Source organism: Pseudopipra pipra, chromosome 26, assembly GCF_036250125.1.
Source record: "Pseudopipra pipra isolate bDixPip1 chromosome 26, bDixPip1.hap1, whole genome shotgun sequence".
Taxonomy (NCBI): Eukaryota; Metazoa; Chordata; class Aves; order Passeriformes; family Pipridae; genus Pseudopipra; species Pseudopipra pipra.
In genome coordinates this window covers 795,388-807,655 of record NC_087574.1, presented here as the reverse complement: position 1 = coordinate 807,655, position 12,268 = coordinate 795,388, and the positions used below count along the sequence as shown (strand labels likewise).

General features: G+C 56.0%; 1 gene segment (V, D, J or C); it reads left to right on the top strand.

Annotated features, from left to right (window-relative positions):
- The first annotated feature begins 11,183 nt into the window (after positions 1-11,183).
- LOC135402798 (immunoglobulin lambda variable 1-47-like) lies at positions 11,184-12,268 on the top strand. The segment is given in 2 exon segments: positions 11,184-11,308; positions 11,727-12,268. Coding segments are annotated over 2 exon segments (594 nt in total).

The window sequence follows — 12,268 nt, the reverse complement described above, 5'->3', positions numbered from 1 at the left end:
CAGCATAGGGACTGCTGACTATATCCACTGGTACCGTCAGCTCCCGGGCCGCGGCCCCGAATTCCTCGTGAACTTTCTCAAAGGCTCCAAAGATCTGCCGGACAAGGCGGGCCAGGTGTCGGTGTCGCCAGACCGTCGCTGGAGCACCCTCTGTCTCTCCGGGCCCCGTGTTGGGGACGCGGCGGTGTATTACTGCGCCGTGGGAGACACGGCCAGAGGAGCCGGGGCTGCGGCCGGGCACGAACCGCCGCGGGCGGGGCCGGGCGGGGCCGGGGGCACAGCGCCGGCCGGGGCCAGCAGGGGCCGCTCCTGCACCTCCAGATTTCTTTCTCAAACCATGTCCCGCCTTCCTGGGCCCCCTTGTTTCAAAGGGCTGCTTTCCAAGGGCCTTTCCGAATCGGTGTCCTCAACAGTCCCAAGTCCAACCTCCAGCAGTCGAGGGTACAGGTTTGGTTGATGCTCCCCCTTATTTCCCCAAGTATGGAAAACTCTATCATTTCATGGTCGCTGTGCTCCAGATGGCCTTTGATCAGCACATCTCTCACCAACCCTCCTCTGTTTGCAAACAGCAGGTCTAAGTGCTGTATAAACTGCCTGACAATCAAAAAAATTAAAATTCCACCGATGGCATTGATCTTTATGCCAGAGCAGATGCAGGAAATAAAACATAAGTCTGTAGTGGCTGCCAAGAGAAAGTTTCACCAGTCACAAGGGATGAGATGTACATGTTACAGCATCGTCTCCCCCAGACTGGCAGCCAACTCCTCAGCACGAACCCTCTGTGGGGAGCAAGGAAGCAGTGAAGAGCTCTGCACCCACCTGCAGCTCTGCTGGGAAGTGCAATCCCACAATCCTTGTCCTTGCTGATGTGCCCGTTCTCCTGTAGGTTCACTGTCACAGGGATGTCACCTCCCGCAGTATTTCACTGTCTCCCTGTCCCCACTCGCTGTGACAGCCCTCAGCTGCCCTCACCTGCTTTGCTGCAATTTCCAGCCTTGACTCATTCAGCAGCCAAAGGATGGTTCCCCTCAACAGAGGAGCCATTGCAGGCTGTCCCAACCTCCCATTCCTCTGTCGGTGGAGAAGGCTCTCCTTGTGCCATCACCCACTTCCACTGCTGAGAAACTCCTTTCCACTTTGACAGCTTGGAGAGTGTCTGCAGGGGTGGGAAAGCCAACACGGAGGCCAGGCTTGAATTCAGCAGAAAGATGTGAGGAGTCAAAAGGGGGAAAGGACATCCTTGCATGTGGAGGAGAGCAGTGCAGGGAGCCCGGGGGCATCTGAGAGCCTGTCCTCCTTGGTGGAGGAGAAGTTCCTTCACGGTGCCTGTCTGCCTGTCCCTTAGAGGGAGAGGAGACACATGATACCACCAGGCTGACCATGGTGGGACCTTGCTGCCGAGGGGAAGCAAAGCAAACAAAGAAAAGGGAAAGGCAAAGACATTCAGCTCTCCTGGTACCAACATGGAAAAATGTCCATCCTCACTCAGCCCAGCACCATGTTCTGAGTCCCCTGAGGTGTCTCCCTGGGGCTTTCCCACTATGTTCTTCAGGGGAGGGACCTTTTGCCACAATAGCATCTGAAGATGTGGGAGAGGTTGAAACAAAGAAGATAAAAATACATGGCTAAAGCTTAAGGCCTATGTTAACATAACCTTCAGAACTTAGCATAAGTATGACTCTGCAAAAGTAACTGCTTGCAAGCAGAAAAACAACATGGCTGGAAGGGGAAACACCCAACTGGAAGGGAAAGATAATAGCTGGAAGAAGTGCTTCAGGACACAGCAGGTGTAATCAATAGCTTTACAAGGGGTCTAAAGGATGGATGGGGGATGTTGGTGCTTCGAGTGATAATCTTCTGTAATAGCAGGTATAGAGAATAGGTAACCAAATGTAGAGTTAGACAAGACATCTACCCACCTAACTTTGTACTGAAACTTGAAGAAGAAATAATGCAGCTCAGGACTCAGCTCCAGGGCTGGATGGATCCAGAGCAGGCAAGTGATGTGTCAGTCTGGATCACTCTGGTGGGGTTGCTTAAAGTGCTGTTTTCAAGAAGAAGTTGTAGCAATCCTCTGTGGATACCCAAGGACTCCTGGGCATGAGGACTGGCCATGTCATTCCCTTTCTCTCCCTCCTCAGCTCACCCCAACAGTCACTGGTTGTTGCCTCTCTACGTGTGTGCTTTGGGCAGCTGCTTTGACCCTGTCCTGCCTGACACTGCCCTCAGGAAAGCATTCGGGTTTATTTTGAATCTTCTGTCTGTGTGCAGCCTGTGAGTACACAAACAATGCCACGGGCTTCCCTGGGGCCTTGTCCTTCCCCACAGTGCCCCAGCCCTGCGGTGTTGTCCCCAGGTGTCCTCAGCAGAGTCCGTCATTGGTTGTACTCCTGGTTTGAGTGCACTTGTGTGCAGCCAGGTTAGTGCGAATTCATGTGCGTGGGTTTGCATGGCGAGGTTTTGGTACTGGGGGAGCACTAAAGGGGTACCTTCTCTGAGAAGCTGTGAGAAGCTTCCTCCATGTCCAACAGAACCAATGCCAGTCAGCTCCAGGACAGACCCACCGCTGGTCAAGGCCGAGTCAATCATCGATGTCAGTGACACACATCTGGGACAACACTTGTAGCAGGGGAAAAAATGATTGTGCAGAGGAAACTGCAGCCAGAGGGGAAAGGAGTGAGATGGGAGCAGAAATCACCTGCAGCCCATGGAGGAGCAGGTGAATGCCTGAAAGATGGCTGTGAGCCTGTGGGAAGCCCATGCTGGGGCAGGCTTCTGGCAGGGACCTGTGGACCCACAAACAGAAGAGCACATACTAGAACAGGTCTCTAGGAGGACTCGTGACCCTCTGGGGGACCCAGGCTGGATCAGTCTGTTCCTGAAGAACTGCACCCCGTGGAAAGGGACCCACGCTGGAGCAGTTTATGAAGAAGCATAGCCCAAGGGAAGGACTCACACTGGAGAAGTCTGTGGAGGACTGTGGAGGACTGTCACCCATGGCAGTGACCCCAGGCTGGGGCTGGGGAAGGAATCCTCTCCCTGAGAGGGAAGCAGTGGCAGAAACAAGGTGTGATGAACTGACCGCAACCCCCATTCCCCACCTCCCTGTGCCACTGGAGGGGAGGAGAGAGAGAATTGGGAATAAAGTTAAGTCCAGGATGGAGAGAGGGGTGGGGAGAAGGTGCTTTTAGCATTTGTTTTGCTTCTCGTTATCCTGCTCTAGTTTTGATTGGTAAACAATTCAATTGATTTTCTTAAGTCAAGTCTGTTTTGCCCATGGAAGTAAACAGTGAGTGATCTCTCCCTGCCCTTAACTCATGAGCTTTTCATGATATTTTCTCTCCCCTGTGCAGTTGTGGAGGGAATGATAGAGCAGCTTCAGTGGGCACCTCTGAAGTGCCTCTTGCCTGTAGTGACCTTTGATGAGATCATTGCCAGGGAGCTCTACTGGGAGAGCTCAGCCAGGCCAGATTCCCCCTCCATGGAGATGCTCTTGGACTGAGGCACTCGTGGAAGTGAGAACAGAGCTCATTGAATCTCCCCAGATCACACCTCTGTGGAGATGGGAGGGCAGCACAGGTGGGCACCTAGAGGTTCACCAGACCCTTGACACCCTCTACCCGTACAGCCTCTGCAGGCTGGGAGCTGTCTGTCTAGGAAGCAGATCCATGGAACAGGATGAGGTGTTTTAGGAGACATCTGGCAGAACATGAGAGAGCAGTGCCCTTGCAGCAAGGAAGGTCAACTGCATCTTGAGCTGTGCTAGTTGATAAGCTGTGAGCAGGTTCAGGGAGGTGACCCTGCCCCTCTGGCTCATTGGAGGCCAAATATGGAGTATTTCATCCACCCTGAGGCTTCCCAGTCCAACAAGACCATCAACAGACTGCAGTGAATTTAACAAAGGCCACCAAGTAGATTTGGGCACTGGTCAAACATGACATGCAGGGGCAAGCTGATCAAATCGTGTTACTTGTCTTGGAGAAGAGAAACCTTTCCATTCCCCTCATAGTTTTGCAGGACTTCATCTTATCCCGAGAGTCACAGTTGCTTTCAGATCCGTCTCTCTCAGGTCGCAGTTGGCCACATTACCTTGTCATCCCTGACCTTCCACCTGTCCTAGCCCTGTGCTCCATGAATGCAGACTGCATCTCCATGACTCCAAAGCAGGTGGGAGATGCCATGCCATGTCGGGGGTTTCTCTGGGGAACGTACTTCTCCCATGCACTGCCTCACGGTAGCACTGGTGCCACAGCCCCTGGCAAAACCCCAACCGGGCTGTGTCCCCCCACGAAGTGCTCCAGCTGCCAGCAGGGATGCTCCCCGTGACAGGCCAGGAGAGGCTGAGGCCGGGGTGCTGAGCCCGGAGGGATGTTCTGCCTCTCGTGCCCCTCGACCATTCTTACAAGCACGTGCCCTGGAGGACAATTCAGGAGTCCCCACGTGCCACTGAAGGTGGGATGTGAGGGAAGAGATGATGGCGGTGAAAGGAGCTCATGGCCCGTCAGTGTTGATCTCCCTGATACCAACGCGCTCCTCTGCCAGCCAGCCCGGCCCCGCCGCCTCCACAGTGCAGAGCCCCGACCGCCGCCGCGCTGCCGCCGCTCTCGCCTGCCCTCGGCATCCAGCCCGCCCCCGGCGAGAGCCCGAGCGGGGCCGGCGCAGGGCTCAGCCCCGGGGCGGAGCTGGCGGAGGAGGGCAGGGGAGGGAGAGGAAGGCAGAGGAGGGAGAGGAGGCGGAGAGGAGGCGGCCCGTACGGAGCAGAGAGCCGGGGCTGGCGGGGGCAGCGAGGCGCGGGCGGCGGAGCGGCGGGATGCGGCGCTGGCGGGGCGCGGGGCTGGCGGCGCTGGCCGCGGTGCTGCTCGGTGCGCGGGGCTGGCGGCGGGGGACCCTGGGGGTCGGGGCTGGGGCTGGGGTAGCCATGCAGGTCCCTCGAGGCTGCCGTCCCCTCTGGCTACTTCACGGACCTGTCTCCTCGAATCATCGTGCAGTCCATCCCTCTCTCTGTGCCATCCCATATTGCCTCAGAAATCTCATCACTCCATAGTTTGTCTGACTCTCATTGTTCTTTTCTTTCCATTGTGATTTCCGTATTAATCACGCAGTCAGTCCTTCCCATTTGCTACTTTCTTTCCGTCTTTTCTTTCTTTGTCTCATTTTTTTTGCTACAGTGACCTTATCCTTCCACGTTTCGTTCACACATTCCTCTCTCCACTAAGGATCGATGAGTTGTGATCTGGGGAGACTCAATGGACTCTGTTCTCACTTCCACGAGTGCCCTCACCGCATGTGTTGACAGCCTCGGGAAACACTGCTTGTCCTCAACTCTGTGTGTTCTTGACTGTTTCTGCGGGGTTTGTTCTGAGAAACAGCGGGGAGGGCTGGGCAGAAAGCAGGTTTTGACGGTTTTTCTCTGTTTTCCTTCCCAGCAGTGGCTGTGGGCAGAGCCCAGGTTCTGCAGGACCCGTCGACAGAGACCATCGAGGGCACCGCTATCTCCATCAACTGCTCCCTCCCCAAACTTCAGGGTACCGCTTCTGTTCACTGGTACCGTCAGTCCCCAGACCAGGCGGTGCATCACATTGTAACGGGTTTCACTGGAGATAAAGCAGTGCTGCATCCTGTGGGACAGCTGTCGGTGTCGCCAGACCGTCGCTGGAGCACCCTCTGTCTCTCCCGGCCCCGGGTTGGGGACGCGGCGGTGTATTACTGTGCCCTGGCAGACACGGCCAGAGGAGCCGGGGCTGCGGCCGGGCACGAACCGCCGCGGGCGGGGCCGGGGGCACAGCGCCGACCGGGGGCAGCAGGGCTTTGTCACATGCTGTAAATCCCACCTGAGCTCAGACTCCCAGACACCGTCGTCTTTTGGAGCTTTTCATTGTTCCTACAGCGGAGCAAAGTAACGTCCCGATGAAAACAGAGCGTTTCACTCCTGCGTAAAGCACAGGCTTGTGACAGAATGTCTGGGTGCCAAGTGACGTACACAGCACAGCACAAATCTGGGCATACTCCAGTCAGCTGCAATGAGTGTCCCTGACTTCTCCTGAGAAATCGTCTCCTGGATAATCTGATCCGCTCCAGGCAGGCACCGAGATTCTCAGATTCGTGAGGATCTTTTGTTTGGGTAGGGGAGAATTCTGACCTTGCCCGCAGTGTAGAAGGGGGACAGTCAGGATCTGCAGAGCTTCGAGTGTCACTCTTGAGGGATCTGAGCACTACATCTCAGAGGTGTGCTGAAGAAGTTGTGAAGGCAGACATTGCAATGGAGCGAGGTACAGACAGGCCAGACCAAGTGTTAGAGGTGGTGAGAGAGGAGACAAAAGCAGTAAGAAAGGAGAGACTTCCAGCCATGTGGCCCTGCGGTCAGGAAGGATGGCTGCAGGTTTATTCTCTCAGTACGAATGCAGACTTCTCACCTTCCTGCAAATGTGTTATCTCTGCTTTGACGCCTAAGAAGGTAGAACCATGGCAGGAGCCCCTAGGAGGGTAAGCTTGATGCTGCTCTTCCACTGGGAAGACTGTGAAAGCCTCAGGACGCTCCACTTCCCTAGAAATCTCCTTTTACACCATGAGGAGGTGCAGAATTTTCATGCGAATGTTCTTATTAGAACCATTATCATTACTTCTATCATTATTCAAATCATTGTAGACGTTTTGTAGAGAAAAAGCCAATTTAGAGGTAACCCAAAGGAACAGTATGTTTTCTGTGGTGTGCCGGGTGCCTGGGATCGCTCTGGAGTTGATCTAGAGAAGGGGGTGTGTAAGAGATCGTTCCGTCTCTAACTCGCTGCTTTGTTTTTACATTGACCCGTGCAATAAACAATTGGTAATTGGCCGCTCTGCCCAGGCGCGAGAGGTGTTAATGGGGCAATTAAGCGCCTCGCTGCCTGAGGCTGACTACACCCGGTTCTCTCACTGGTGGTGGTAACTCTTTTTGCACTTTCCTCTTGTAGCTTTTCCTTTCCCTTATCTCTACCGCTTCTCCCCTTCCCCCCGGCCCCTATTTTCGCCTATTACTTATTGTTACAAATAAAGCAAATTGTCTGTTTGAGACCTAACGTGTGGAGTTTTTTGCCTTAATCTGGCCTTGGAAGTAATCATCTCAAAGAACCACGTTGCAGCCCCTGACCGGACTGTAACAGGGTGGGAGTAAGGGCGTCCATCTGCCAAGCCCGCAGCCCTTCACCTGCCCTTTCAGATGGGTGGGGCAGGGCTGTCCCAGCCCCACCCCTCGCAGGCAGCACTCTGGTGGGTGCCCCGTGTGCTCCCTGCCTGTGCGCGGGGATCACCTCCTGAGCCCTCCTCCTGTTCCCTGCTCATCCCTCAGCCCTTTCCCTCGGGAATATGCTGTCCTTGCCACCGCTGGGGCTGGGACATCCAGCAGCCCTGCTGGAGCCACGTTCCTCCCTCACACTGTGCATTTTCCCAGCAGAGCAAGGCACAGCCAGAGAGCCTGGGCTGCTGCCCAGCAGGGCCCATCTCCCGTTCCTGGGCAGCTGGGAGAGAGGCGTTTGTCCTGGGCAGATGAAGAAGGACAGGGGAGAAGCCACAGAGGCAGAGGAGACACGTGCTCCCCGAGGTTACTGTAACCAGCCCAGAGAGCTGAGGACAGCACGGCAAGATGTGAAACCTGAGTGGGGAAGAAGCCCCGGAGCTCCCAAAAGCCCAGCAGTGGGTGTGCAGCAGAGCAGGCGATTGCAGCTGGGGAGGGGAGGACTGCCCTGCGAGCTGACCGGGAACAGCCCCTGCCCGTGAGGGAGGCCCCAGAGCCAGGCAATGCTCAGAATGCCATCGGCTGAGGGAGCCACAGGGCTGCTGCTGGGGGAGGGAGAAACCCAAAGAGAGCATTTCAGGCACTGGAGGAACAGTTCATTTCTCTGCCCTCCTTCTTCCTTTGCTCCCCCAAGAGTGTTGTTTCTGGCAGCTCTGTTGTCTCGGGGCTGGGAGGTGGTTTCTGACTCTCTCAGCAAATAGGCAGGTTGGTCTCAGCATGAATCTCGGCTGTCTCGTCCTCACTGTCTGCCTGGGCCACCTCCTGGGTAAGTCCTGGCTTTTCATCAGTCAGCTTTCTTCTCTTCCCAGGAAACACTCAACAGCTTTATCAGGCCCCTGTGGGGAAAATCCATTGAATAGAGGGAAGATGCTGTGAACTGTCTCCTCATATTTGCCTGTTTGCTTTGTGTTTTCTCCAGAATCCTTTATCTTCTTAGAGGGAAAGGGAGGAAAGAGAAGGGAAACCTCAGAACCTGTCTCTGTCCCTTCTCTCTCCTTCAAACCATCTCCCTCTGCCTCTTTCTTTGGATTCCCCTGCTATCCCCACAGGAGATCTCCTCTTTGTAGTCCCACATTTCTCCTTTTTCGATGCATATTGGCAGACCCTGTCAAATCTGCCCCAGGCACTTTAAAGCTCTCATTTCTCTGACATCAACGGGGTGTCCCATTTTGCCTCCTGGCTGCCACAAGCTTCCAGTTTTCTCCACTTGGCAACACAGCCAGGGCTCCCTCTTTCCAAGCTCAGCATTCTGTGCACTCAGGGAGTGAGGAGCTGGTTCCAGCACACAAAGTTCAGGCGTGACAGGCTGTTCCCTGCTTCTCTGAGCAGGAGGAGCAAGAACATGGACACAGCGCAGCTCTCCTCAGATTCGTGCTGTGATAAGAGCTCTGAACCACTTTCCAAAATCACTCTCACCTGACTGTCTCCAGGTCTCAGGACTTCCCTGCAGGGCAGGCAGCTGTCTCCACCAGGGTTTAGCATCCAGTTTGCTTTATCTTGCCATAGTATTTCCCTGTGCAGCTGCTGACCTTCACTTTCTTCCAGGCACCATGGGGCAGACCGTTGTCACCCAGGAAGATGGAGAAGTCCTGGTGAAGCAGAAAGGCCTCTTCCAGACCACCTGTACATACCAGACCAATTACTTCAATGGATTGTTGTGGTACCAGCAGAGGAAAGGACAAGCCCCACAGCTGCTCTCGTCTCAGGCAGGGGCCGGCCAGAGGCAGAGCGGCCGTATCAGCACGGAGCTGAACACCACGGGGAAATACAGTGTCCTGCAGGTGGAGGAAGTGGAGGTCTCTGACAGTGCCTTGTACCTCTGTGCTGTGCGAGACACCCCGGTGCAGGGAGCTCCCTGGGCTGTGCAACAAGCCAGGGGAGGGAGGGGATGTGTCTGTGCAAGGCTGAGCTTGGGGAAAGGGACCCTGCGCTGTCCCCTGGCAGCGCTGCTTCCCCTGTACACCCAGAGATCTGCAGGCTGAGCCCCTCTTCCAGGAGAGGAGAGTGTCAGTGGTCGAGGGGAAAGAGAAAGAGGGGAAACAGATTCCAGATTGCTCATTGTCACTTATGGGTTCCGTGGTTCTTCTTCCCAGCATCTCCAGGGAGTTGTTGGGCAATTCAGGAGGCTGAGACCACTTCTGCAACGATTCCTTGTGCTGCTCTTGGCTTTCTGTTTTTCCCTGCTGCCCGTGGCTTCTGCAGGGTTTCCACTGGGCTGGTCCCTTATAATGCCTGCTCTGGGTTGTGTCCCTCAGAGTTCCGAGTTCAAAGTAGGGTGCAAAACATAAATAAGACGTTATCTGCAATGCTCCTTCCTTGAATTGCATGACTCCAATAATTTCTGAAAGTGCTCAGAAGTGCCCAATGAAAACGTCCAGTTGCTGTGTGGCAGAAGAGAAGTGGAGGAGAGAGCAGGAAGTTGGGCTGCCTTTTATACCTGCCCTTCACTGCCACACAAGCAGGGGCAGCCTCTGCAGAGCTAACAATTTCCTCACAAGCTCATCTTGCATGCCAACCACCACACCGAGTGCTATGGGCTGTGCTCTCATGTCCTGCACTGCTGCCTTTACATTCCCATATTTGTGCCACGCCCATTCCCCAGTGAGGGCTTAGCCCTGGGATGAAAGGCCCCAGGATTTTGCAGCAGGAATGCAGCAGTGCAGGCACATGACTCATCTCCAGTGCTGGAAGGATGCAGAGCAGGAGAGTGATGCATCAGCCTGGGTGACTCTGGTGGAGACACTTGAGGTGTCATCCTCAGGAAGAAGTTCTGCCACCCCCAACTGGACACTCATAGGCTGTTGTGCATGGGATGATGTCCCCTTTCCTTGTCTTTCTCTCTCTCCTCAGCTCACCCCGATGCTCACTTGTGGTTGCCTCCCCATGGGTGTGCATTGGGCTGATGGTTTTGATTCTGTCCTGCCCAACGCTGCCCTCAGGAAAGTGCTCTGCACTATTTTGTCTCATCTCCACTTTGTGCAGTCTCTGAATAAACACAGACTGCCCTGTGCTTGCCTGGCACCTTGTCCTTCCTCTCGATCCTCCAGCTCTGCTGCTTTTGACCTCAGGTGTCCTCAGCAGAGTCCACAGCTGACTGTGTGTTCCTGCCTTGTGTGCTCTTGGAGCAGCCGGGTTTTCACGGACACATGTGGGGGCACAAATCTGTGTGTGATTCCACACTGGTGTGCACGAGCCTGTGTGTGTGAGTGTGTGTGTGTGTCTGTGTGTGTGTCCATGTGTGTCTATGTGTGTCCATGTGTGTCCGTCTGTGTCCCTCATGGGAAGTTCATTTTCTGCCTGTTCAAGGGATACCGTCCTCTGTTCTGGCCCTGAACTCCACAGAGCAGCAGGTTGCCAGGGTCAGAAGGCGCGTGGGTGCAGCTGAGTGCTGACGGCACCTGCCCCCTACAGCTGTGTCCAGGGAAGAGGCAGAGAAATGCAGGTTCTGCCTCCGGAGCCCTTCTCTTGCTGTCCGTCCACAGCTCTCGCTCCGCTGCTGCTGATTTCGGGCCAATAAGGCAGGTTTCACTGCAGCTTGGATGCTGAGTTGACCTCAGTGTAAGCAACACTGGCAGTGCCTCAACACGCCTGGCAGCCCCCCGTGCCCCCTCCCCAGCCGTGAGGCTGCTGCTCTCAGCAGCGCTGCAGAGGTGAGGAGGAGCAGGTTTGCCTGGTGGGCAGGGAGAGAGGCTCCTGAATGGCGCCGACCGTGTGCTGCCAGTCCCGGAGTGGATGTGCTTCCGATGGCGTGTCGGGGGTGTCTGGGCTGGCCCCCAGCTGTGTGCTGTGTCTGGCAATGCCAAAGGGATTTGTGCTGCTGCTTGTGCTGGTGCTGTGCGAGGAGGGGGCTGAGCCCGGCCCGGGGCGGAGCTGGCGGAGGAGGGCAGGGGAGGGATAATGGGAGGGGATGGGAGGGGAGGCGGCCCGTGCGGAGCAGAGAGCCGGGGCTGGCGGGGGCAGCGAGGCGCGGGCGGCGGAGCGGCGGGATGCGGCGCTGGCGGGGCGCGGGGCTGGCGGCGCTGGCCGCGGTGCTGCTCGGTGCGCGGGGCTGGCGGCGGGGGACCCTGGGGGTCGGGGCTGGGGCGGCCACGCAGGTCTCTGGAAGCTGCCGTCTCTTCTGGCTTCTTCACTGACCTCTGTCCCTGAATCATCCTCCTATCCATTGCTCCCTCTACACCATCCCACATCCCCTCAGAAAATTCACGCCTCTCTTCTTTGTCCAGCTATCACTGCACCTTCTTTTCCTCTCTGTCTTTCTTTCTTTTGCCTATTATTCACACATTCATGTCTCCACTAGTGATTGACATTTCTACTACTGCACGTGTTGACATCCTCTGGATGCTCTTCTCCTCATCATCTCTGTATGTCCCTGACTGCTTCTGCAGGATTTCTTCTGAGAAACAACTCACAGGACAAAAAGAAATTCTGATATTGTTCTTCTTTATCTCTCTGGCAGTGGCTGCGGGCAGAGCCCAGGTGCAGCAGGAGCCGTTGGCACAAACCCCCGAGGGCACGGAAATCACCATCAACTGCTCACACCCCAGCATAGGGACTGCTGACTATATCCACTGGTACCGTCAGCTCCCGGGCCGCGGCCCCGAATTCCTCGTGAACTTTCTCAAAGGCTCCAAAGATCTGCCGGACAAGGCGGGCCAGGTGTCGGTGTCGCCAGACCGTCGCTGGAGCACCCTCTGTCTCTCCGGGCCCCGTGTTGGGGACGCGGCGGTGTATTACTGCGCCGTGGGAGACACGGCCAGAGGAGCCGGGGCTGCGGCCGGGCACGAACCGCCGCGGGCGGGGCCGGGCGGGGCCGGGGGCACAGCGCCGGCCGGGGCCAGCAGGGGCCGCTCCTGCACCTCCAGATTTCTTTCTCAAACCATGTCCCGCCTTCCTGGGCCCCCTTGTTTCAAAGGGCTGCTTTCCAAGGGCCTTTCCGAATCGGTGTCCTCAACAAGCCCAAGTCCAGCCTCCAGCAGTCGAGGGTACAGGTTTGATTGA